Genomic DNA, 23,856 nt, shown 5'->3' on the forward strand with positions numbered 1-23,856 from the left:
TGACTGGAGGGCCAAGGGCTCAGGGGCACCGGCTCTGCCGTGTACGGACTGCCCCCACAGGGCTCCTGGAACCACGCCTGCCCTGCATCCGGGATTGTCTTCAGCAGTGACTTCAGATTTTCTACCAGGACAGTGTCCTGTGTGTATGGGGAAGGTGTGCCCATGACCTGTGTCTCTAGGGACTGGACAGTTGCCCCTGGGCATCTGAGAGGCAGGCAGTGCCTGGCACAGGAATGGGCACTGCTCAAACCCCAATTCAGCTCTCAGTGTTCCCGAGGGGCCCTCATCGCCACGGTACCTTGTCGCTGCCGCGGTATTTACTATGGTTCTTTATCATCTTTATCCACTTCTGGATCCTTCGTACTTCCTGTTTACGCTGGAAAACGAGACAGGATGGTGTGAGCCCAGCTTGGGGCTCTGAGAGGGGCCCTCAGATGCAGCTCAGGAGCTTTGTGGGCGCTCAAATGGAAGGAGCCAGAAAAGGCACAGACCGTGAGCCCCAGATCTTCTGTCTGGGGGAGCATCGGTGGCCTGGCCTCTGACCCGAGCTGCCCCGTCTTCAAGGAAGAGCCCCTGAGCTCCAGCCAGGTCACTCCCAACCATGCCAATGAGTCAGGTCGGCCAACAGCAGATGCCCCTGAGCTGCGGCTCACTTCTGGGACAGTGAGTGTGGTAAGATGTCAGCAGGTGCCGTGTAAGTACCGCATCGCGGGACCTTATGGCGCTCCCACTCACCACTGCCGAGCCCCACGTGCCCCTCCGCCCAGCTCTGCTTTCAGATGACTGGCCCATGGCCAAGGACTTGTCCTTACCTTTGCCCCCGGGGTGCTGTCTTGGGGCAGCTTCTGCTCACTGGAAAGCAAGGGAGGCGGAGAGGTGAGGACAGGACCACAACAGGCACCGCGACCTCCCTAGTGGGCCAGGGAAGGACCAGCTTCATCCTCTCAGCCCAGGGGACTGAGACGGGAAGGGAGGGGCTGGTGACCATGAGCACAGGGAGCCTAGGGCCAGCAGGGGCTCTTGCTGCCAGTGGCGGGCTCCAGGCCTGTCAGAGGTCCACCTTCGTGGGTGTGTGGCAGCGCCCTCACAGCGGTTGGGGGGTGGCTGTCCTGAGCAGGGCCAGGCTGCCCAGGGCTGAGGCAGCTATATCCCACATCAGCTCTGCCCAGGACGTCACCCTGGAACTGACCGAGTCCAGGTGGCCTGCCTGAGAGATGCTCAGTGCTGTGAGTGTGCACCTGGGGCTCGAGGTACCTGGGACCCCCACACCCTTCAGGGTCCCCCACTGCCCACCCTCCCCCCTGTGCCCTGGCCTCCTGAGGTCATGCGCCCCACCTCACCCCTCCTCTGTCAGCCCAGACCCTGGCCATCTTTCCACCACTCTGCTCCTACTTATTCTCCAGGTTCTGGCACAACATGGAGGCAGAAGCCCTTATCCCTGTGCTAAGGTGGGCTGCTGAGTCATGCCAGAGATGGCCCGAGATGGCTCCATCCCTCCAGGTCACCGGAGCCCACCCTCCAGCCACGGGGCCTCTCTCCCTGACATCTGTGGGAACAGCCTCCACGTCCGACTCCTGCCCCCAGGCCCCACTCCTGCCAGCACAGACCCGGGGGCAGGGCCCTCAGCTGCACCCTCCCCACAGTCTGTACTGCGGGAGCCCACAAGCAGGTTCAGAGCCACAGAGACCACATCCCTGGCCATCCTTCAGACTAGGTCTTCGTAAGCCTTGAGCCTGGCCCCTGAACCCAGGCACCTGCTGGACAACTGCCCACATGCTAGGCTGGTGCCCCAACCCTGTGGACACAGCTCTGGAGTGGCGATGGCCAGGCTGTGTTGCCTGGGAGCATGGGGACCCGTAAGCCACCCCCTCTACTTAACAGAAACAGAGACCTCAGAGTAAGAGTGCCCAGTGCTTGCCCCACGTCCAGCTCTGTCCCTGCCTGCAGTCCTGAGTCCCAGGGTCACTCAGCTCTGGCCAAATGCTGACCAGTGCCTGCCTGTGACCACAGCTGGGCTCAAGGTCAGGGCCGGGGACAGTGTGCCGCCTCATGTTGGGGTTTCTGACCCCAGTCCCGCCCTGGGGTGAGCTGGGGTGCGGAGGACTCACTGCAGGAACCCAAGCCTGTCTGGGACGAGGCAGCCGCCCTCATCGTCCTCTTCAGGCTCCAGCAGTGCCGCTCCTCTGCGTCCCTACAGCCGAGAGGGGACCCGGATGAGAAGTCACTGGGGGAGCTGTCCGCCCGTCCCCTCCCCCGTGTCCCCATGGCGGCGGGGTCTGGCTCTCACAGGCACAGTCCTTGAGGCAGGGCCCCACCTCCTCCCCCAGCACCCTGGCCCGTACCTGCTCATATTGTCTGAAGAGCGCTGCTCGCTCCTGGGCCCTCCGGGACCTCAGGGCGTTCACATCCAATCTGTAAGACACACATGCACATGGGAGCCAGCATTGCGGAGCCCACAGGAATGCTGCCCTGAGGGCTGTCCCCCTGGTCAGAGGGGGGACAGCCACACAGCCAGGCAGGCGGGCACCTGGTGGCTGGGTCCCTGGATTATGACTTGTGCAGAGCTCAGGGACTAGGGACGGTTGGGGAAGGACAGCCCCACCTTGCCTCCCCTGCCCTCGGAAAGGACGCTCCTCCCCCAGCCTGGCATCCATGTGTCCTCCAGGGAGCCCAAGTCCCAAGTCTACGGGGCTCCCTGGCCTGCTACCAGCTCCCGCATCTCTGGGGCTCTCAGAGCCGGCCTCCCTGCCCCACCTGATACCAGCTGACCCAACACCTAGTCTTGAACCTGTGTCCAGACTGAGACTCACACCCAGCCCATTCGACACTGGTGACCAGCAGAGCGGGAGGAATGAGATGACTGTGTACATGTTCTGCACACAGGGGCAGCACTCAGAGCTCCACCACATCACTCATGGAACCCAGTGTGGGAGACCATGGAAACCCACCTGGGCACTGGGCGGGACCTTCCCCACACCACAGCTCATGCAGAGAGCAAGTCCCACTCACCTCCGTTGAGTATCCATGTGATTCTCTGAAATGCGCCTGCTGCCTACACTACCAACTGGTCAGTTGGGCAGTAGACGCACTACTGGCCTCTGGTCGCCTCCCAGCCCAGAGTGCGCATCTCAGTGACTGTGACATCACAGAAGCCTGCCAGCCAATCCCTAGTGGCTCTGCTGTGGCAGGGCTCAGGGTCCTCAGGCCTGGCTTCATTAAAGGTCACCAGAAGTGGGGCCTGTGTTCTCCCCAGGGCCCAGGTGAAGAGGGCAGGGCTCTGGCAGAACTGCCCCGGAACCAGGGGTGCCAGGGCCCTCTGCCACCTGCCGTAACGGTCCCAAGTCCCAGGCAACCGGCACCTCCTGCCCCTCCTTTCTGCCTCTGCTATTGTGTTACAGCCCAACTGTGAAGGCCTCTTTCTTTGAACACAAGGTCACATAGGGAGCCCCACTTAGACCTGTCCCCACACTCCGGGGCTGCCCCTGCCATGACCTGAACTGAGACTCCCGGGGGTGCAGCCTCCTGTCCTACCACAGGCCCCACCCCAGCGCTGCCAACCTCTGCTGCCCCTCCTGCTCTGTTCCAGCCCTTCTTCCCTGGAGTTGTAGGAGGTGGACACAGGGGTCCTCTGGGATGGAGGGCAGGGGAGCATGGCCCAGCCTGTCCAGAGTGGGAACCAGGGCCCTGTCCTGGACACGGGCCAGGGCTTCAGGCACAGAGCACTGAGAACTCCTGGGCACCAGCACCTGAGCCGCATGCTGGTAACACCGGGCTGCTGCTGACCATAAGGACAGGGACAGCACGCGTCAGGCCGCAGGCAGGAGTAGCCATAGGCCCGTGGCTCCCCGGGGTGCTGATCGCAAGGTTGCTCCCCCTGGGAAAGTGGCTCAACCCTCCCCCAGCACCTCCTTGGTCCTGGGCCCCACACTGCCCCTAGGCTGCCACCTGGGGGCCACAGTTGTTTTTTTCTCCTCAAGGGCCCACTGCTCTGCCTCTCTGCCCACTTCCCCTGCCCTGGCATGGAGACCACAGGGTGCAGGGCCCTGGTCACCCACACACCTGCTGGCCTCCTCTGTGGAGTGTGAATGAGTGCACAGCTGCCCCCCCCAACTCAGCTTCTCCGCTTTAAATTGCATTGTAAACTCTTTTGGAGATTCACAAAGTGCTGTAAAATAACACAGTGAGTGCTGAATGGGGACCACTCAGCTTCAGCAGTCTAATGTTCCTAATTGGGTGGAAGACACCCATGCATTTTCCTTTCTCTGCCTGAGTTCAAACTCCAGATGCCTAGGCTTAGTGTTCTCCACATTGCACTTTCCTTCACTGGGGGGGAGGTTTGTTCCCCAGAGTCCGTGTGCAGGGAGCATGGGTGCATGGGCCCCAACCCAGCTCCTGCATGGACTGACGCTGGCCTCCTGGGGTGGCTTAGGGTGCACAGGGGTGAGTTCCGTTGTTGTTGCTACAAATGTTTCCTTACTATCAAGGTGTTGTTACAAATGTTTGATTCGTGAATCTGGGGGGGGGGGGTTGCTTCCATCCACTGTTCCCCTCACCAGAGGCCTATAGTGGCCAGTGGCTGAGCCCTTAAAATAAATAAATCTTTAAACAATAAAAATTAAAGTTCAAGATAAAAGCAAGTTCCTCTGCTTCTCTCCCTCTTTCTCTCTACATCTTTGACTCTACCCGCCTCTCCCTGCACCCCCATGGGATGTTGGCCACTATGTTGCATGCAAGACGAAGGCCGTCCAGAGCCGTGAACCAATCAGCTCGTGTGGCTTGGACATTGCCCCAGTCTGTGGGATTCTGTCACAGTAGCAGAGAGCGGACCGAGACACCTGGTGTCGCCTGTGTCCTCACTGCACATAGATTTGCATCTGTCAGACGGAGTGTGGTGGGACACAGCCCCAGGGTCCCACAGGTGGGGTAATGAGGGGGTCTCTGCTCCCCAAGCCCTCCCGCCCCCTGGGCTCCCTTTCACTCCTGCAGAGGCAGGGGTCCCCCATTGCTCCTCTGTGGAGGGAGCTCAGTGAGCACAAAGAGCAGGTCTCCCCTGGGGTAAGTGCTTTAGACAGAGTTTGTGGCACCAAGAGGGGTGTGGGACCTTTAAGAGTCAGGCAGAGTAGGAGGTTGCTAGGTGAGATGGGGTGGGGCCCTGGGAAGGGATGAGTGCTGGGCTCCCAGAATCAGGGCTGGGCCAGGCCAAAGGCAGGAAATGCATCTGGGTCTCCCTCCCTCGTGGGTGATGGAACCCCAGTGCTTGGACCACCACCTGCAGGTGCCACCTGAACCCCCGAGTGTGCATTAGCGGGGAGCTGGAATGGCAGCCAAGGAGCTGGGAGTAGAACCAGGCCCTCTGACTGGGGATGTGGGTGCCCCAATCCGAGATTTCACCGCTGCCTGGAGCGCCCACTCTGACCCATTCTCTCTGTGAAGGCAGCCCAGGTACAAGTGTGGAAGAAACAGGAAAAGGATCAGCCCACCCTGCCCCCACCCCAGCAAGCCCCCAGGGACAGGAGCAGCCACTCCACCCTGTCTGGGCCTCCCAGCAGCTCCTTGGTCACCAGGATATCACAGATGCTCCTCCCCAGACAGCCCTGTGCGAGTGCCCTCAGTGAGTTGTGACAGAGCAGGGGGCAGGTGGCAGATCCAGGCCCAGAGGGCACAGACAGGCGTGCAGGGGGCCTGAGACAGGCGGCAGCATCATGACCACAGGGCTGAGCCACCACAGACACCCAGACCCTGGGCCCACTGTGCGGGAGACCCCACACGGTGTGTGTTTGCGGGGTCACAGCTGCGTCCACAGTTGGGGGTTGGCACTGGGACCAGCTGAGGCAGGAGAGAGGATTGCTGGATCATGGCCAGGGACGTTCATGCCCCCTGGCCTTTAGGTCTTCCTGTCCGGTCAGGGACCCGTTCCCACCCCATATGTCCCTTGGGCCTGGAGGTGGGAGGTCTCATATCCATCTACAGGTGGGCGCCACTGCCACCGTGCATGGCCACACACTGAGCAGCCGAGCAGGTCTCCCTGCAGAGGGCGGGGCAGCAGAGTGGCAGCTGCTGTGCAGTGTTGGGCACGCGCCCCGGCTCTGAGCCGCAGTGTGCTCACGGTGACGCTGGGACTCTCACTGCCGCTCTGAAGCTTGCTGGCCGGCTATGCCTGGTCGGTGACGCATGTGCCTGGTGGATCACAGCCACGGCGATGTTGATTGCACCCTCACCCACCCGCCCCACACTGCACCCCTGCAGGAACAACACAGACAGCCCTGGATCCAGCCACCACTGGCAGTCACGGCAGCCGGCCCCGCTGCACCGCCCGCCTCCCACACCCACGCCCGGTGTCCGGTCCAGCACTGAGCAGACTCTGTGCAATGCGAGCTTTTATTGTTGCCTCCTCCAATGACAGGCCGGCAGGCAGCAGGTGGGCTGTACCTGGTGACCACGTAGGCGCGGGGTGGCCCTGGGTTTTCTGGCCAGGAGGGCTCCCTTAACAAAGAGGATCTGAGAAGATTTTATTCTGCAAAGAGAAGTCGGGACACCTGGTGAGTCCGGGGCCAAGAGACACCTGCAGGGCGCAGGCACAGGGCACTTCCTGGGGAGGAGCTGTAGCCTGGCACTGGATCTGGGCAGCTAAAGGCAGATCCTCTCCTGCACCCCGGGTGCCTGAGAATCTCTCGTAAAAATCCCTCCTTTGATGAGGAATGAGGAGGAGGTTCTCTGTGGGGGGTGCAGGTGAGGCTGGGACAGGCAGGGGCTACACGGAAGGCCTGGCAAGGTGACAGGGGCACCGGAGGCCTACAGGAATGCACAGACCCCAGTCTGCTGGCCCCTTCTGTCTCTGGCACTCTTGCAGCCTAGCAGGGCCCGTCCCCGCCCACGCTGCACCTGCAGTCAGGGTTCCCGGCTGGACTCACCACGGCACTGATCGCGTGCCCCTTGTCCTCCGCTGTCAGTTTCCCATCAACGCACTGCTTCAGCGCCAGGGCGTTTTGCAGCACTAGCGGGTCACTTTGGTAATTTTGCACATAGGAAACATACTCTTCAGGGGATCCGTTCAGGAACACGTAAACATCTTCCTGCACAGCCGGGCAGATGTCACAATCTGGAGAGAAATGGAAGGCATGGGTCACGGCAGGTGCGTCCCTTCACCCGCCCTGGGGCAGCACTGTCCTGGAAAGCTCCCCCACGCCCCCAGAGCACCCCCAGCCCAGGCGTCCGTGGCTGGCACCTACTGGCAACAGAGATCAGGAGCCAGGCAGAGCCGAGCAGCGCCAGGCAAGCAGCAGGCTTCATGGTGCAGGGACAGCCGCTCCCACCGTGGGGCCCTTTTATACCTGCTCCGGGCTGTCAGTAGGGCAGGAGGGGCCTGTCCTCCCGGGGGGGGGGGTTCCCTCCATGCCCTCCCAGGCCACAGCTTGCATGACCTGCAGTTGCAGAGGGCGCACGTGTGTGTGTTGATATTGGCCAAGTCCAGCCCTGGATTAACACAGGGCTTGGCTCCTTCTCCCTCTCTCTTTCCGGGGACCTGACCATGGGCCCATGCCGGGGTGCAGGGAAGGTGCAGAACCAGTGGAAACCCTGGCTAGGCAAGGGGAGAAAGTGCCACACAGGGCCTCTGGAGCCCTGGGCCAGCTCAGCCTCTCGCACCTTAGCTGGGACCCTGACTACCAGCTGCTGTGACTATGGGAACTACAGGAGACCCAGTGCCAGTGTGGCGGGCAGGCCGGAGTGCAGGTCCTCTGCTTCTCTCTTGCACTCACACCCTGAAGGCTAGGGGACACGGGGTAGACCAGTTGTCTCTAAAGACCTACTTGGCATTTGACCACATTCTGCTCTTTGGGGTTTGAGGGCCTTGGCTGGGCTGGGAGAGATGCCCAGGTCCTTGTCTTCCTGTGGGGAGAACAGAACCGGGACACAGAGAGAAGTGCAGCCTTGTGGAAAGGCATCGGTGGTGCACAGTGGGAGACGTGAGTGGAACGCCCTCAGGAGACAGCTGCCCTTGCCCAGGCTGGGATCACCCTCATCATAGGGAAGATGGGAAGGAGCAGGGGCTGGGTGGGGCTGCAGGGGGCCTGGTGGTCTCCAGGAAGGTGTTCTGGCTTCTGGACCAGGATGGAAAGTGAGGCTCAGCTGTGGGGTGAGCAGTGTGGGTGCCGAGTGTCCTGTTGTGTTGCATTGGCGTGGAAGGTGCTGGGATTGGGCGGGGCCGTGGGCATCCTGCCTCCCCATCCCTTCCTCACTCCTGGCTCGCCACACCCAGGCCAGATTTACAGAGAGGTAGTGGCAGAGTGAGAGAGAGAGAGCAAGAGAGGTCTTCCATTGCCGGTGCACTTCCCAAATTGCTGCAACAGCCAGAGCTGTGCTGATCTAAAGCCAGGAGCCAGGAGCTTCTTCCAGGTCTCCACACAGGTGCAGGGGCCCATGGCCATTGGCCATCTTCCACTGCTTTCCCAGGCTACAGCAGAGAGCTGGATCAGAAGTGGAGCAGTTGGGACTAGAACCAGCGTCCATATGGGATGCCGGCACTGCAGATGGCGGCTTTACCTGCTATGCCACAGTGCTGGCCCCTCCTTCCGCTTCTAGAGCCTAGCTGCCTGCAGTCTCAGACTTTCTGCAGGAGCTACAGGAAGGCTAAGGCCCCGCCCACACTCCTGCCCCCTTACCTAGGGTTGGCTCCTCACCGCCCCTATGTACTGCGCTCCCCGCCCCACCCCACCCCCGCCGCCATCTGCCATTCTCTGTGGTTTTTCTTCCCTCCTGGAGGGGTGGGAGGGGTCAGGGGCCCTGGGAGGTTTGTCATAGGAGCTGAGGGTGTGGCCCATTTCACATTTGGAGGAGAGGACTGCAAAAAGTTCATGGAAACTGGAATTTAAAGAGATTTGAGGGGCGGGCATTGTGGTACAGCAGGTTACGCTGCCATTTGACTTGCTGGCATCCCATATGGGAGCTCCAGTTCACATCCCAGCTGCTTCTGCTAATGCATCTGGGAGAGCAGCAGGACATGGCCCAAGCGCTTGGACCCTTGCTCTCAAAGGGAGACCCGGATCGAGTTCCAGGCTCCTGGCTGCAGCCTGGCAGAGCCCTAGCTCTTGTGGCCTTTGAGGAATCATCTCTCTCTGGGTCTCTCCTTCTTTCTCTGTCATTTTGTCTTCTAAAAGAATACATAAATAATTTTTTTAAAAAGGATAAGTTTATTTTAGTGCAAAAGTTTTGAAAATCACATATCAGTTTTGATAGTAGCATCTCCCGGGAACCTTTTGAAGGCCCCTTGTGTATAAGGATAATTTAAAAAGTGAATATTTTAGATGTTTTCATGTCAGAATGAAGCATTGTTATTTTAATGAAGTATATCTGAACATCTATGTAATTTAACTTTATTTTTTTTTTAAGATTTTATTTAGGCCAGCGCTGCGGCTCAATAGGCTAATCCTCTGCCTGCGGCGCCAGCACCCCAGGTTCTAGTTCTGGTCGGAATGCCAGATTTTATCCCGGTTGCCCCTCTTCCGGGCCAGCCCTCTGCTGTGGCCCGGGAGTGCAGTGGAAGATGGCCAAGTGCTTGGGCCCTGCACCCCATGGGAGACCAGGAGAAACACCTGGCTCCTGCCTTCAGATCAGCGCGGTGCGCTGGCCGCGGCAGCCATTGGAGGGTGAACCAATGGCAAAGGAAGACCTTTCTCTCTGTCTCTCTCTCTCACTGTCCACTCTGCCTGTCAAAAAAAAAAAAAAACAAACAAACAAGATTTTATTTATTTATTTGAGAGACACATGCAGAGAGAGGGAGAGACAGAGAGAAAGTCTGTTGGCTCACTCCCCAAATGGCTGCAACACTGGAGCTGTGCCGAACCGAAGCCAGGAGCCATGTGCTTCCCCCTGGTCTCCCATGTGGGCACAGGGACCCAAGGACCTGGGCCATCTTCTACTGCTTTCCCAGGGAGAACCCTGTGCCAAACAGGATTCACATCCGGCAACTGCTTTAGGCAAAGAAGCACCCAGAGCTGAGCGCCAGCTGCCCTTTGTCCACCTGTCCTCGGGGCTAGGAGCTTTCTCAGCCTGTCCTGGGTTTTCTGACCTTGTGACTCTAGGGGAGGCCTGGCCAGGGATGACCCAATGTCCCCTACACAGAGCTTGTCAGGGGACTTCTTGTAGCTTGGACTGGGGTTGGAGAGTTTGGGAAGAAAACCAAAGAAATCAGGTCGCTTCTTGTCACCTGGCATCCAGGTGCATGACAGCTGTGGCTGACCACGGGTTATCACCAGAGCACTGTTCACGTCTGCCAGGGAGGGGCAGTAGCTCCCCCTGCTGGAGGGGAGTTAGCCATTGACTACTTGGGGTCTCTCAGGAGTATTTGTCTCTTCTCCATCCGTCTGCTTATGCAGTCATCTGTTTATATCAGGATGCACTCACATGTGGGGTTTTATTCATGGCTATAACCCGATATTGTTACTCGTCTTGCTGCTCACCGGGTTCCAGATAAGAGCACAGGCAGCTGTCTCGGGCTCGCTTCTGCTAGCGTTTCCATGGACACCCTCGTCTTGTTGGAGCCAAAACACTGTGCTCCTACATCGGAGGCTGGGGGAGCTCTCTGGAGGGTCTAGGCAGAGCAGCACTGCCCCTGGCTGACCGGGCGCGTGGGCCTGTAGAGCTGCAGCTCTCAGGGGCCGGACAACTCAGTCTGGGGAGATGCCTCTCTCCCGCCACTGCCTGTGGGTGCTGATGGAGGCACGGGGCACTTCTAACCGCCCAGGGGGCCCTGTTCACTGAGGAAGAAGAGGGAGCCAGGAGAAGGGGCCAGGCTGGAGTAATGGGAAGCAAGAAAGGCCCAGGACGTCATGAGCTCCCATAGGGTGAGAAGGAGGCTGGAGGAAGGATCCAGCTAGTGAGAGCAAAGGGGTACCGCCAGACCTAGGAAGCCGCCCGGCCACCAGTCCTGGGCCCCCATGCCTGACCCAGCTACGATGCTCCCACCCTCAGCCCCGGGCTGAAACGCAGGCACGCGTCAGTGTTCTGGACAGTGTGTTGGCTCCCTTTGGCAGTGTAGACATGACCTTGATGCTTCCTGTGATTTTTCTCTGTGCATTTAAGGGGATTAGTGCACTGGGAGGCAGAAGAGGCGGGAGGAGGATGTGGAAAGCCGAGGTGACCCCGGGGCTGGGAAAACAGAGCGCTTGGCTCAGGATGGAGCCACTCAGAAAGGTCACTTCTCCTCCAAAGCCAACAGCGTCAGGCAAACACCCCCACCAGCTCGCTCCTCACAGCGGGAAAGGCTTCCCATACTTTTCACCCCGGACCTGGGAAACCACAGGGCTGGGTCCTTGCCCACAGGTGGGTGGGGAGCCAGAAGTTTATAAAGCAGTGGCAAGCTGGCCACAAGCGCAGCATGCAGCAGCCTGCACCATGAAGGGGACTCTGCTTGTGCTGGCCTTGCTGGTGAGCGGAGAGCTGGGCTTGCAGCCGGGAGAGAGTGGTAAGGAGGGAATTGGTGGGCTTACTGGGCTGTCACTCACCAGTCATTCCACCTTGATGTGCTGAGCTCTGGGCAGCCTTTGGGAGAGACTTAGGGGCAGCTGGGAGGTCACTACCCAGGAACGCCACGGAAAACACCAGGGGCAGTGGGTCTTCAGATGGAGGGAGAGGCTTGGGCATGGAGGGGTCATTAGTTGTACACATAGGGGACATGGGGCTTCCTTTACAAAACTCGAGAGAGAAAGAGAGAGTGTGTTCCCATCTACTGGTTCACTCCCCTAGTGCCTGGGATGCCCAGGGGCCAAGCCAGAGTCTAACCTGAAGTTGGAACTCAATGCAGGTCTCCAGGAGCCCAGCTATTGGAGCCAAAACTGTGGTCCCCCAGCGTCTGTGGCAGGCCTGCGCCCGGGCACTGCCCTGTGGGGCCTGGGGGTTTCTGTTGGCGTCTTGGCTGCTGGGCCTAAGGCTCGCCTGGATGGTGCTTCATCAAGGGCACAGGTGTGCAGGCTCTTCTGCTTGGGCAGTGGTCAGGGCCGGGGGTCTTGTTTGTGGCTCCACCTGCTGCTCACTTCTTCCCATGGGGTTTGTGCTCTCTGTCTGCAGTAGCTGCAGTCCTGGGAGGTGCAGGGGTGGCGAGCGGGTCTCTGTGGAAGGTCAGGCAAGAGATGCCAGACACAGGAGCTACCTTCAAGAGGTGGGAAATGTGACCTCCAGGGCTCCTAGCCTGGTAGCTCCTCTAATGAGGTGTTTTCTGGTTGTGTTTTCAGCTGTAGGTTGCCCAATATTTTATAAGATCTTTGGGACGCTGCCCATTGGATACAGGAACCTGTTGAACGCAGCTTTGGATTTGGTCCATGCTAATGAATCGGAAAAAGAAGCCCTTGGAAAAGTCCAGGACTGCTACAATGAGGGAGGGCTTGCAGCCAAGGCCTTGGATCTGAGGGTCATGGTAACTTCTTCTCCACGTCCCCCTGCCCCCACAGCAGCACACTTAAACCACCATGCACCAACAGACCAGGCAATCGGGGCTACATGACAGATGTGATACACAAACATGCAGGTCTTATTCCCTCTTTCAGCACATACAACCTTCAGCCACTTGCCATGTGTGTCACAGGCTGTGCAGCCCATTCTTTTGCTACATATGTTTCTAAAACACTAAACCACTCACATGCAATTGGTCATTGAAGAATAATACCAGTGCCACACAGAAAGCGTGAGGAATTCCACTGCAGGAGATTTTTAACCTTTGCCTTTGGGCATCTGATTCTTCAAAAGTAAGGTTGATCCAAATGCAGAATTCACTATTATGTGCATTAGAGAGGACCCAGGGGGACTGTTTACAACACATGATGCACTCCCATGCAGCCAACATGGCTGGCAGATGGGTCTCAGGGCTGAGAGATTTCACACCACCCCAGACTCAGCCACCTTGCCCCTCCCCAAGCCCAGGCCACGCAATGCCCTGCAGAACCTTCTCAGCTCCTTCCCTCTCTGGCTGGGGAGAATGCTCAGACCGGGTCCTAACACGGGATGTGGGAGCCATCCTCTTCTTGGCCCTAACCAATGCAGCCCCATCTCCAGGAGTGGACATGTGGGTTGGAGCCAGGGTGACCCAGGGGTCCTGGGTAGCCCTGCCCGGGTCCAGGACCTGCCTCTAGCCACCTCTGTTCCCACTCTCTGACTCTTCCAGTCATCCATCACTGGCAGCAAAGAATGCAAACTCCACTTACTGCAGACAGCCAAGGAGGAAGTTATAAAGGCCCTTCCCATTCCCGTAGCACCCGCCAATGCTCTGGGAAGGTGAATATTGCCACTGACGCCTGATCTGAGTGCCATCGTCCTGCCCTCTTCTCACCTGAAGCTGGAACCCAGCACCTGCCCCACCTGCTTTAGTCTTCATTCAGCTGATTCTAATAAAACATGTGCAGCTCAGTTACGGGTGCCTGGGTCTGTGTGCTGTGTGGGGAGCCTGTGGGGATTGGTGGGAAAGCTTGAGACAAGGCAGTGGGGGAGGGAGCAGAGACCCAATTGGCTATTCAGACTCTGGGGTCTGCACTCAGACAAGACAGAGAGAGATCCAGGGAGAGAGATCCAGACCCTGCCACAGACCGGCTGTTTTCTCCTGACCAGGTGCCCTGTCTCCCCGAGGCTGTTTCCTCACTTGTAAATAAGGTTGGGTGAGGGTGAAAGGTACCTGGAGCACAGGCTGCACCCACATGGATGGAGAACAATGGTGTCAGCACCACGGACAGCGGTCTGGGCACTGCCTTTGTCACAGTTACTGAGCCTCTAGCCCGTTAGGCATCACCCCAGGAGTTGACCAGGCCTGGCTCATCACCAATCCTCTTGTCTCCGGTGGTATTCACATCTTCTGTCTCTGGATTTTTTTTTTTAAGGATTTACTTATTCACTTGAAAGACAGAGTTACAGAGAGAGGTAAAGACAGAGAGAGAGGTCTTCCATCCACTGGTTCACTCCCAGAGGCTGCAATGGCTGGAGCTGTGCCGATCCGAAGCCAGGAGCCAGGAGCATTTTCCGGGTCTCCAACATGGGTGCAGGGGCCCAAGGACTTGGCCCGTCCTCTAGCCATAGCAGAGAGCTGGATTGGAAGAGGAGCAGCCAGGACTAGAATCAGCGCCCATAGGGGATGCTGGCGCTTCAGGCCAGGGCTTTAACCTGCTGCACCACAGCACTGACCCCTCTGGATTTTTTTAAAAAGATTTATTTATGAAAGAGTTATAGAAAGAATGGGAGAGACCAAGTTAGGTCTTCTGTCCACTAGTTACTCTCCAGATGGCCACTATGGCATGGGCTGGGTCAGGCTAAATCCAGGAGCCAGGAGCCTCCTCTGGGTCTCCCACATGGGTGTCAGGGGCCTCAGCACTTGGGCTGTATTCTACTGCTTTTCTCAGGCCATTAGCAGGGACCTTAATCAAAAGTGCAACTGCTGGGGACATGTACCAGCACCCATATTGGAATCTGGTGCTGCAAGTGGCAGCTTTTCCTGCTACACCACAACACTGACCCCTGACCCTTGAATTTGCCAGTAGAGACCAAGACCCCACACAGCCATGGCCTGGGAGGACAGAGGAGGGGATGGATGGCAGCATTCCCGGAGGAAATTGCCCTGTTGTGGAAAGGGCTCAGGCTCTCAAGTCTTACCTGTAGGATCTCCCACCTGGGTGTGTGATGACCCCTCTGGGTCTACTTCCCACAGCACGAATGGGCTACTGCATTTGCCAGGAGCCCACCTGGGAGTCCACAGGGCAGAGACTAGTTTGACTTCACTCCAGCAAACCAGATCACTGCTGGTTCAAGTGAGAATGGTTTACAACAAAAGTGACTTTTCCGGTCATCTCTCTCTGCCTGTCTGGGCCAGGGTCCCACAGTAAGGTCAAATATAGAAAGCTGGATGTGGGTGTTGGAGCTGAGACAGTCAAGGCTTGAGTCCTGGCTCTTGTCTGATGTGCTGGCTCAATATGCATCCTCTTGTTTGGTTATTCGATCTTCATCTTACAGCTACCAAGCCCGGGCTTCCTGTTGGCTGGATTAAATGAGTAGGTCACACTGAAAGGTCTACATTTCTATTGAGAAATACAGAATGAACCTTGAACAGATGAAGAACCAACTCCTGCTCTTGTGTGGGTGGAATGGACATTGTAGACAGGTTGGCTATTCCACATCCATCTATATGAATCAGTGTTCCAGGGAAGAGTGATCTAATGTTTAGCCAAAAGAATAAATGCTTGAAGTCAACCCAGAGAATGTAGAAGAACAAAAACTATCAGCAGGCTCTTTCTTACCAGATATGTGCTTTCCCACATTATTAGCAGGGAGCTGGATCAGAACTGGGATGCCAGCAGAGCAGGCAGTGGCTTAACCTGCTGCATCACAATGCTGGTGCCATATTTGTTATTATTTTTAAGAATTTTGCTTATTTTCATTTTTATTAAAAAGACAGGAGATTATATTTTTTAAAGATTTATTTATCATTTTGAAAATCATAACTACACACAGAAAGGAGAGGTGGAGAGAGAGAGAGAGAGAGCGGTAGAGACACAGAGGCACAGGGGCCCAAGGACTTGGGCTTTCTTCTACTGCTCTCCCAGGTCACAGCAGAGAGCCGGACCAGAAGTGGAGCAGCCAGGTCTCGAACCAGCGTCCATATGGGATGCTGGCACTGCAGGCGGAAGCTCAGCCCACTACAGCGCCGACCCCAGGAGATTATATATGTGCGTGTGTGTGTGTGTGTGTTTCCAACCATTGTTTTACTCTCCAAATACCTGCAACTGCTAGGGCTGGGTTAGGCCAACATCAGAATCCCTTAATGCAATCTGGTCCTTTCACAGGGGTGGCAGGGACTCAGGGACTTGAGTCAACATATGTGGGATCAGACGTGGAGCAGCTGGGACTAGAACCGGTGCTCATATGGGATGCCAACGCCACAGGGGGTGACTTTATCCATTACGCTGCCCTGGTCTTGCAAAATTAATTTTACGTTTCTTATATGCTCTAGCAGTCCTCTTAGGTGTTCACCAAGAATCAATGAAAAAAGTTTTTTCTTATCAAAATTATTTTTAAGTTAGAAAAAAATATTTACTTATTTGAAAGGTAAAGTTACAGGGCTAGAGTTGTAGTAGCGGATAAAGCTGCTGCCTGCAGTGCCAGCATCCTATATGGGCACCAGTTCTAGTCCCGGCGGCTCCACTTCCAATCCAGCTCTCTGCTATGATCTGGGAAAGCAGCAGAAGATGACCCATGTCCTTGGGCCCCTGCATCCATGTGGGAGACCCAGAAGAAGCTCCTGGCTCCTGGCTTCGGATCAACTCAGCTCCGGCAGTTGCAGCCAATTGGGGAGTGAACCAGTGGGTGGAAGACTCTCTCTCTCTCTCTCTCTCTCTCTCTGGCTCTCCTTCTCTCTGTGTAACTCTGAGTTTCAAATAAATAAATACATAAATAAATCTTAAAAAAAAGAAAGGTAGAGTTACACAGAGAGGAGAGAGGTCTTCCATCTGGTAGTTCATTCCCCATATGGCTGCAATGGCCAGGGCTGTGCCAGGAGTCAGGAGCTTCACCCAGGTCTTCCATGTGGGTGCAACAGCCCAGGAACTTGGGGCATCTTCAGTTGTTTTCCCAGGTGTATTAGGTGGGAACTGGATTGGAAGTGGAGCAGCCAGGATTTATTAAGATTTATTTATTTGAAAGAGTTACTGGCCGGTGCCGCGGCTCAATAGGCTAATCCTCCGCCTGCGGCACCAGCACCCCGGGGTTCTAGTCCCAATCGGGGCACTGAATTCTGTCCCGGTTGCCCCTCTTCCAGTCCAGCTCTCTGCTGTGGCCCGGGAAGTGCAGTGGAGGATGTGCAACTGTGCGGCTGGGGCCGTCCCTCACCTTGACCCCACTATGCCGATCACTCATACAGAGCGGGGCGTGCAGGGGCAGCCGCAAGCCTAAATCTAGGCTTTTTGATTCTATTTTTCCTGGAACATCTTGAACCTTTTTTTTTTTTTTTTTGGACAGGTAGAGTTAGACAGTGAGAGAGAGAGACAGAGAGAAAGATCTTCCTTCCGTTGGTTCACCCCCCAAATGGCCGCTACGGCCGGCACTGCGCCCATCCAAAGCCAAAAACCAGGTGCTTCCTCCTGGTCTCCCATGCGGGTGCAGGGCGCAAGCACTTGGGCCATCCTCCACTGCCTTCCCAGGCCAGAGCAGAGAGCTAGACTGGAAGAGGAGCAACCGGGACAGAATCTGGCACCCCAACTGGGACTAGAACTCAGGGTGCTGGTGCCGCAGGCAGAGGATTAGCCAAGTGAGCCATGGCGCCAGCCTCCTGGAACCTTTTGATCTACCCTGGTACCTGCTGGTGCCATCCTCTTTGGGCAACACAGTGTGCAAAGCTGATCTTTCTGACCCCAGAAGATCACCTTCCAAGACCCTGGCGTGAAGCCCTGTCGGAGCCCAAGCTCTCATTAAACTGTATGCAAACGGACACGAGAACCCAGTCTGTAAGTGCAGCCTTGGGAGTGGAGAGCTCTTGTGAGGAGCTGGACTTTAAATGGAGCAGCTGGGACTCAAATCGCAGCCCGCCAGGAATGCTGATGTCACAGCTGGTGGCTTTACAGGCTTGCCACAAAGCTGGTCCCCCATCCCTTGCTTTTTTAAAGGTAAAGTTGTACGAATCCACTAGGGAGGGCGGCTGTGCACGCTGCTTTTTGCTGGGAAGAGAAAAATGGTGAATTTTTTTCCCCAGTCCCTATTGTGCACCTATTTGAGTGTCACAGCTTTTATTAAAAGTAATTTTGAGGATCGGCACTGTCAGCAGGTTGAAGCCCTGGCCTGAAGCACTGGTATCCCATATGGGAGCCAGCTTGAGTCCTGGCTGCTCCACTTCCGATCCAGCTCTCTGCTGTGGCCTGGGAAAGCAGTAGAAATGGTTCAAGCCCTTGGGCCCTTGCACCTGCGTGGGAGACATGGAAGAAGCTCCTGGCTCCTGGCTTCGGATTGGCACAGCTCTGGCCATTGTGGCCAACTGGGGAGTGTACCAGCGGATGGAAGACCTCTCTCTCTCTCTCTCTCTCTCTCTCTCTCTCTCTGTGTGTGTGTGTGTAATTATTTCAAATAAATTTAATAAAAGATTTATTTTATTTATTTGAAAAGCATAGCTACAGAGAGACAGAGGAAGAGAGAGAGAGAGAGAGAGAGAGAGAGAGAGAGATCTTCTGTCCGTTGGTTCATTTCCCAAATGGGCACAACAACCACAGCTATGCCTATCCGAAGCCGGGAGCCAAGAGTTTCTTCAAAGCCAAGCACTGGTCACAGAAGCCAGAACAAGCAAGTTTAACCTTACCAAGGAGGGCACTGAACACATTTCCCCAGCACTCGGTGTAAGCAGTCCTCATAGCTAGCATTCTTACAAGGCTGGCTTTTGAGTGGATGGTAGTTGTGCAACTGGTTAGAAACAGAGAGGACAGAAAGAATGACTGGAAATCATCCAGAGACAAAACAGAGCAACTCAGGTCAGGCCGCAGCTCGTGTCCAGTCCTATGGGGGCACTCATTTGATGCAGTCGTTAGGTAGCCCCAGTAAGATGCCTGCAGCCTGTATCAGAGTGGCAGGTTCTGGGGCCTGTGCTGATGTGGACCAGGTAAAGCCGCCGCCTGCAGTGCCGGCATCCTCTATGGGCACCGGTTCAAGTCCCGGCTGCTCCACTTCCAATCCTATCTCTGCTGTGGCCTGGGAAAGCAGTGGAAGTTGGCCCAAGTCCTTGGGCCCCTGCTCCAACATGGGAGACCCAGAAGAAGCTCTTGGCTTCTAGCTTTTAATCAGCACAGCTCTGGCAATTTTGGTCATTTGGGGAGTGAATCAGCAGATGGAAAACCTCTCTCTCTCTCTCTCTCTCTCTCTCCTTCTGCCTCTCTTTAACTCTGCCTTTCAAATAAATAAATAAATAAATATTTTTTAAAAAGTGATGGAAAAGCTCTATCTCCCTGTCTTTGTAACCAATTTTTCAAATGAAATTGCAAGTAAGTGAAATGTTTAAAAATAATAACAAAATATGGCACAATTACTGTGGCACACAGGTTAAGCGTCGAGGAGCGAGCTGCAGGGGACATTTGACGCTGTTGGCTCTAGGGGAGAAGTGACCTTTCTGAGTGGCTCCATCCTGAGCCAAGTGCTCTGTTGTCCCAGCCCCAGGGTCACCTCGGCTTTCCAGCCACAACCTCCTCCCGCCTCTCCTGCCTCCCAATGCACTAATCCCCCTAAATGCAGAGAGAAAAATCACAAGAGGCCTCAAGGTCATGTCTACACTGCCAAAGGGAGCCAACATGCTGTCCAGCACACTGACGCGTGCCTGTGTTTCAGCCCGGGGCTGAGGGTGGGAGCATTGTAGCTGCAGAGAACCTGGGTCAGGCTCTCACTAGCTGGATCCTTCCTCCAGCCTCCTTCTCACCCTATGGAAGCTCATGACGTCCTGGGCCTTTCTTGCTTCCCATTACTCCAGCCTGGCCCCTTCTCCTGGCTCCCTCTTCTTCCTCAGTGAACAGGGCCCCCTGGGCGGTTTGAAGTGCCCCGTGCCTCCATCAGCACCCACAGGCGGTGGTGGGAGAGAGGCATCTCCCCAGACTGAGTTGTCCCGAGCCCTTCCGGCCCCCGAGGCTGCAGCCCTACAGGCCCGCGCACTGGGTCAGCCAGGGGCGGTGCTGCTCTGCCTAGACCCTCCAGAGAGCTCCCCCAGCCTCCGATGCAGGAGCACAGTGTGTTGGCTCCAACAAGATGAGGGTGTCCATGGAAACGCTAGCAGAAGCGAGCCCGAGACAGCTGCCTGTGCTCTTATCTGGAACCCGGTGAGCAGCAAGACGAGTAACTTAATATCGGGTTATAACCATGAATAAAACCCCACATGTGAGTGCATCCTGATACAAACAGTTGACTGCATAAGCAGACGGATGGAGAAGACAAATACTCCTGAGACCCCAAGTAGTCAATGGCTGACTCCCCTCCAGCAGGGGGAGCTACTGCCCCTCCCTGGCAGACGTGAACAGTGCTCTGGTGATAACCCGTGGTCAGCCACAGCTGTCATGCACACCTGGATGCCAGGTGACAAGAAGCGACCTGATTTCTTTGGTTTTCTTCCCAAACTCTCCAACCCCAGTCCAAGCTACAAGAAGTCCCCTGACAAGCTCTGTGTAGGGGACATTGGGTCATCCCTGGCCAGGCCTCCCCTAGAGTGGCAAGGTCAGAAAACTCAGGACAGGCTGAGAAAGCTCCTAGCCCCGAGGACAGGTGGACAACGGGCAGCTGGTGCTCAGCTCTGGGTGCTTCTTTGCCAAAAGCAGTTGCCGGATGTGAATCCTGTTTGGCACAGGGTTCTCCCTGGGCTCGAAATAATTGTGTGTCTTTTCTGCTCTGATGCTCAGCAAACCGTATTCTGTCATTGTTGGTGATAGAGTGCCTCCAGCCAAAAGAAAACAAAAGTGCTTAAGCTTGAATTCATTTGGAAGGCAGAGTCACAGAGAGGCAGAGAGAGAGAGAGAGAGAGAGAGAGAGAGAGAAAATTTCAGTCCGTTGGTTCACTCCCCAAATGGCTGCAATGGCAGCTGGGCCTCCTCTGGGTCTCCCATTTGGGTGCAGGGGCCCAAGCACTTGGGTCATCTTCCACTGCTTTCCCAGGCCATTAGCAGAGAGCTGGATGGAAAGTGGAGCAGCCAGGACTGGTACTGGCGCCCACATGGGATACCGGCACAGCAGGCAGCAGCTTTACCGGTTAAGCCACAACACGGACCCTGATTTTGACATATTGTGACATCTAAAACCTGCACTTTTAAAAATTAATGTGAGTGGCTGGCTTGTGGCTCAGTGGCTGTAAAGCCCTGGCCTGCAGTGCTGGCATCCCATATAATTGCTGGCCAAGTCTGGCTCTTCCACTTCCAATCCAGCTCCCTGCTATGGCCTGGGAAATCAGTAGAAGATGGCCCAAGTCCTTGGGCCCCTGCACCTGCGTGGGAGACCCAGAAGAAGCTCTTGGTTTCTGGCTTCTAATCTGCACAGCTCCGGCCATTTTGGTCATTTGGGGAGTGAATCAGCAGATAGAAGACCTATCTCTCTCTCTTTTTTTCTCTCTCCCTAACTCTGTCTTTCAAATAAATAAAACAAGTCTTTTTTTTTTAATTAATGTGAGGCAATATCTACACATTCACAAAAGACCTTCAAAAACGTAATGGAAGATTCATTTTATGGAAAAGTCATATGTGACTTTTGAAATTTTTGAAGTGAAATAAGCTTACTGTGTTTTTTTTTTTAAGATTTATTTATTTATTTAAAAGTCAGAATTACAGAGAGGAGAGGCAGAGGGAGAGAGAGAGAGAGGTCTTCGATCTGCTGGTTCACTCCTCAACTGGCCCCAATAGCCAGAGCTGTGCCGGTCCAAAGGCAGGAGCCAGGAGCTTCTTCCTGGTCTCCGACGTGGGTGCAAGGGCCCAAGGACTTGGGCCATCTTCTACTGCCTTCCCAGGCCATAGCAGAGAGCTGGATTGGAAGTGGAGCAGCCAGGTCTCAAGCTGGCTGCACCGGCCCCAGCTTACTATTTTTAAAAAGGAATTATTGGGGCTGGCACAGTGGCCCAGTGGGTTAATGCCCTTCCCTGAGGCACCAGCATCTCATATGGGCACCGGTTCTAGTCCCAGCTGCTCCTCTTTTTTTTTTTTTTTTTTTTTTTTTTTGACAGGCAGAGTGGATAGTGAGAGAGAGAGAGACAGAGGGAAAGGTCTTCCTCTTGCCATTGGTTCACCCTCCAATGGCCAGCACGGCTGGCGTGCTGTGGCCGGAGCACCGTGCTGATCCGAAGGCAGGAGCCAGGTGCTTCTGGTCTCCCATGGGGTGCAGGGCCCAAGCACTTGGGCCATTCTCCACTGCCTTCCCGGGCCACAGCACAGAGCTGGCCTGGAAGAGGGGCAACCGGAAAAGAATCTGGCGCACCGACCGGGACTAGAACCCAGTGTGCCGGCGCCGCTAGGTGGAGGATTAGCCTATTGAGCCACTGCGCTGGCCAGCTGCTCCTCTTTTGATCCAGCTCTCTGCTATGGCCTGGGAAAGCAGTAGAAGATATCCCATGTCCTTGGTCCCCTGCACCCATGTGCAAGGCACAGAAGAAGCTCCTGGCTCCTGTCTTTGGATCGGCACAGCTCCAGCCGTTGTGGCCATCTGGGGAGTGAACCAGCGGATGGAAGACCTCTCTCTGTCTCTGCCTCTCCTCTCTCTGTGTAACTCTGACTTTCAAATAAATAAATAAATCTTTAAAAAAAGGGAATTATTTATTTATTCAAAAGGTAGAGTGACAGTGAAAGAGACAAATCCTTCAATTACTGGTTGATTCCCCAAAACTGCTTGAGGTCCAGTTCTATGCCAGGCCAAGGTCAGGAACCAGAATTCCAACTGGGGCTCCGATGCGGGAGCAGTGGCCCACATATTGGGGCCGTCTTCCACTGCTTTCCCAGGCCTGTTAGCAGAGAGCTGGATCTGAAGCTGAGCAGCCAGGACTCAAACCGGCTCTCCACTATGGGATGCCATCATTGCAAGTGGCTGCTTACCCTGCTGTAGCACCACCGTGGCCCCTACACTTTAAATGCTAATTTCCATAAACTTATTGAAGTCCTCTCCTACTGATGTGAACGTGTCCTTGTTTAGAGACTTCAGAGAAGCAGGCCACGCCCTCAGCTCCTCTGACAGCCCTCATGTTCCTGGAGCTCCCATCCCTCCACAAGGGAGGGAAACCACGGAGAACTGAAGACAGGGGAGGGCGAGCCCGAGCGTGCAGGGGCGAGTGTGCGCTGGGCTGAGACTTGCTGTCGCTCCTACAGAATGTCTGCGACCAGGGAATTCACAGGGGGAAGAGTCTGACTTGGGCTCCTGGGCTGCACCCTGGGGAGCCCCAAGCACATCAGCGCTCCCCACCAGGCCCTCTTGCTGCTCCTGGCCACAGTGGACAGCAGAAGGCAAGCGTGTGCAGGTGGACGAGAGCAGAGCAAGCCAAGGAAGCAGAACTTGCCTTAGCACAAGCTTCCCTCTACCAGCCCAGTCCTGCCACAGCAAGAACTCATGTGCAGGGCAGGTGCTGGGGCACAGCGCGTTCCACTGCTGCTTAGGATGTGGGCATCCCAGATCAGAACGCCTAGAGTCCTGTCCCACTGCTGCTTCCTGGCCAGCTTCCGGCCAGCCCCTGTGTGGGGGAGGTGAACTTACAGCTGCCAAGACTTCCCTCACCATATGGGTGCCGGTTCTAGACCCAGCCATTCCTCTTCCGATCTAGCTCTCTGCTATGGCCTGGGAGAGCAGTAGAAGATGGCCCAGGTCCTTGGGCCCCTGCACCCACATGGGAGACCCTGAAGAAGCTCCTGGCTTCGGATGGACGCAGCTCCGGCTGTTGTGGCCATCTGGGGAGTGAACCAGCGGGTGGAAGACCTCTTGCTCTCTCTCTGACTCTGTCAATGCTTCTCTGTAACTGTGGCTTTCAAATAAATTAAAAAAAAAAAACAAAATGGAAGGAGGCCATGGAGGGAGGGAGACTGGGGCAGGAGCTGGCAGCGGCAGCAGGGTGGGAGAGGGTGTGTGCGGGGAAGCCAGGGCTCCCTTGGGGCGTCTTTCGGGGAGCACAGGTGCGGGAAGAGATGGGGAAGCCAGGCACCACCCCTGCCTTTCGACAAGGCTGTACTTCTCTCTGTGTCCCAGTTTGTTCTCCCCACGGGAAGACAAGGACCTGGGCATCTGTCCCAGTCCAGCCAGGGCCCTCTAGCCCCAAAGAACAAAATGCAGTCAAATGCCAAGTAGGTCTTTAGAGACAACTGGTCTACCCCGTGCTCCCTGGACTTCAGGGCCGTGAGTGCAGGAGAGAAGGAG

The 23,856-nt window shown here is 56.0% G+C and overlaps 3 protein-coding genes across 3 annotated transcripts in view; 1 reads left to right on the top strand and 2 right to left on the bottom strand.

The window, feature by feature from the left end:
• The window catches only part of LOC149120855 (protein Aster-A-like), a 426,501-nt gene that overhangs the window by 143,610 nt on the left and 259,035 nt on the right, over nt 1-23,856 (bottom strand). The gene's annotated exons all lie outside the window — the stretch shown is intronic.
• Nucleotides 6,365-7,328, bottom strand: LOC138846570 (major allergen I polypeptide chain 1-like). The gene is made up of 3 exons (XM_070062679.2): nt 7,230-7,328; nt 6,912-7,099; nt 6,365-6,514 (listed from the first exon to the last, which is right to left on the bottom strand). Exons 1-3 carry the CDS (start codon nt 7,288-7,290, stop codon nt 6,485-6,487), a joined length of 279 nt encoding a protein of 92 aa, XP_069918780.1. The 5' UTR covers nt 7,291-7,328; the 3' UTR covers nt 6,365-6,484.
• LOC149120863 (major allergen I polypeptide chain 2-like) lies at nt 11,304-13,397 on the top strand. Its single transcript, XM_089320178.1, has 3 exons — nt 11,304-11,461; nt 12,228-12,409; nt 13,154-13,397. Exons 1-3 carry the CDS (start codon nt 11,392-11,394, stop codon nt 13,265-13,267), a joined length of 366 nt encoding a protein of 121 aa, XP_089176304.1. The 5' UTR covers nt 11,304-11,391; the 3' UTR covers nt 13,268-13,397.

Source organism: Oryctolagus cuniculus, chromosome 18 (assembly GCF_051225735.1).
Source record: "Oryctolagus cuniculus isolate XC-2025 breed Fujian yellow rabbit chromosome 18, ASM5122573v1, whole genome shotgun sequence".
NCBI lineage: Eukaryota > Metazoa > Chordata > Mammalia > Lagomorpha > Leporidae > Oryctolagus > Oryctolagus cuniculus.

Excerpts from the sequence above, each read along its gene's own strand:
- LOC138846570 (XM_070062679.2), bottom strand. The coding sequence starts at position 7,290 with ATGAAGCCTGCTGCTTGCCTGGCGCTGCTCGGCTCTGCCTGGCTCCTG. Across the intron at positions 7,100-7,229 it reads GCTCCTGATCTCTGTTGCCA|ATTGTGACATCTGCCCGGCT; the intron begins GTAGGTGCCAGC and ends ATTTCTCTCCAG. Across the intron at positions 6,515-6,911 it reads GGCACGCGATCAGTGCCGTG|AATAAAATCTTCTCAGATCC; the intron begins GTGAGTCCAGCC and ends TTCTCTTTGCAG.
- LOC149120863 (XM_089320178.1), top strand. The coding sequence starts at position 11,392 with ATGAAGGGGACTCTGCTTGTGCTGGCCTTGCTGGTGAGCGGAGAGCTG. Across the intron at positions 11,462-12,227 it reads CTTGCAGCCGGGAGAGAGTG|CTGTAGGTTGCCCAATATTT; the intron begins GTAAGGAGGGAA and ends TTGTGTTTTCAG. Across the intron at positions 12,410-13,153 it reads CCTTGGATCTGAGGGTCATG|TCATCCATCACTGGCAGCAA; the intron begins GTAACTTCTTCT and ends TGACTCTTCCAG.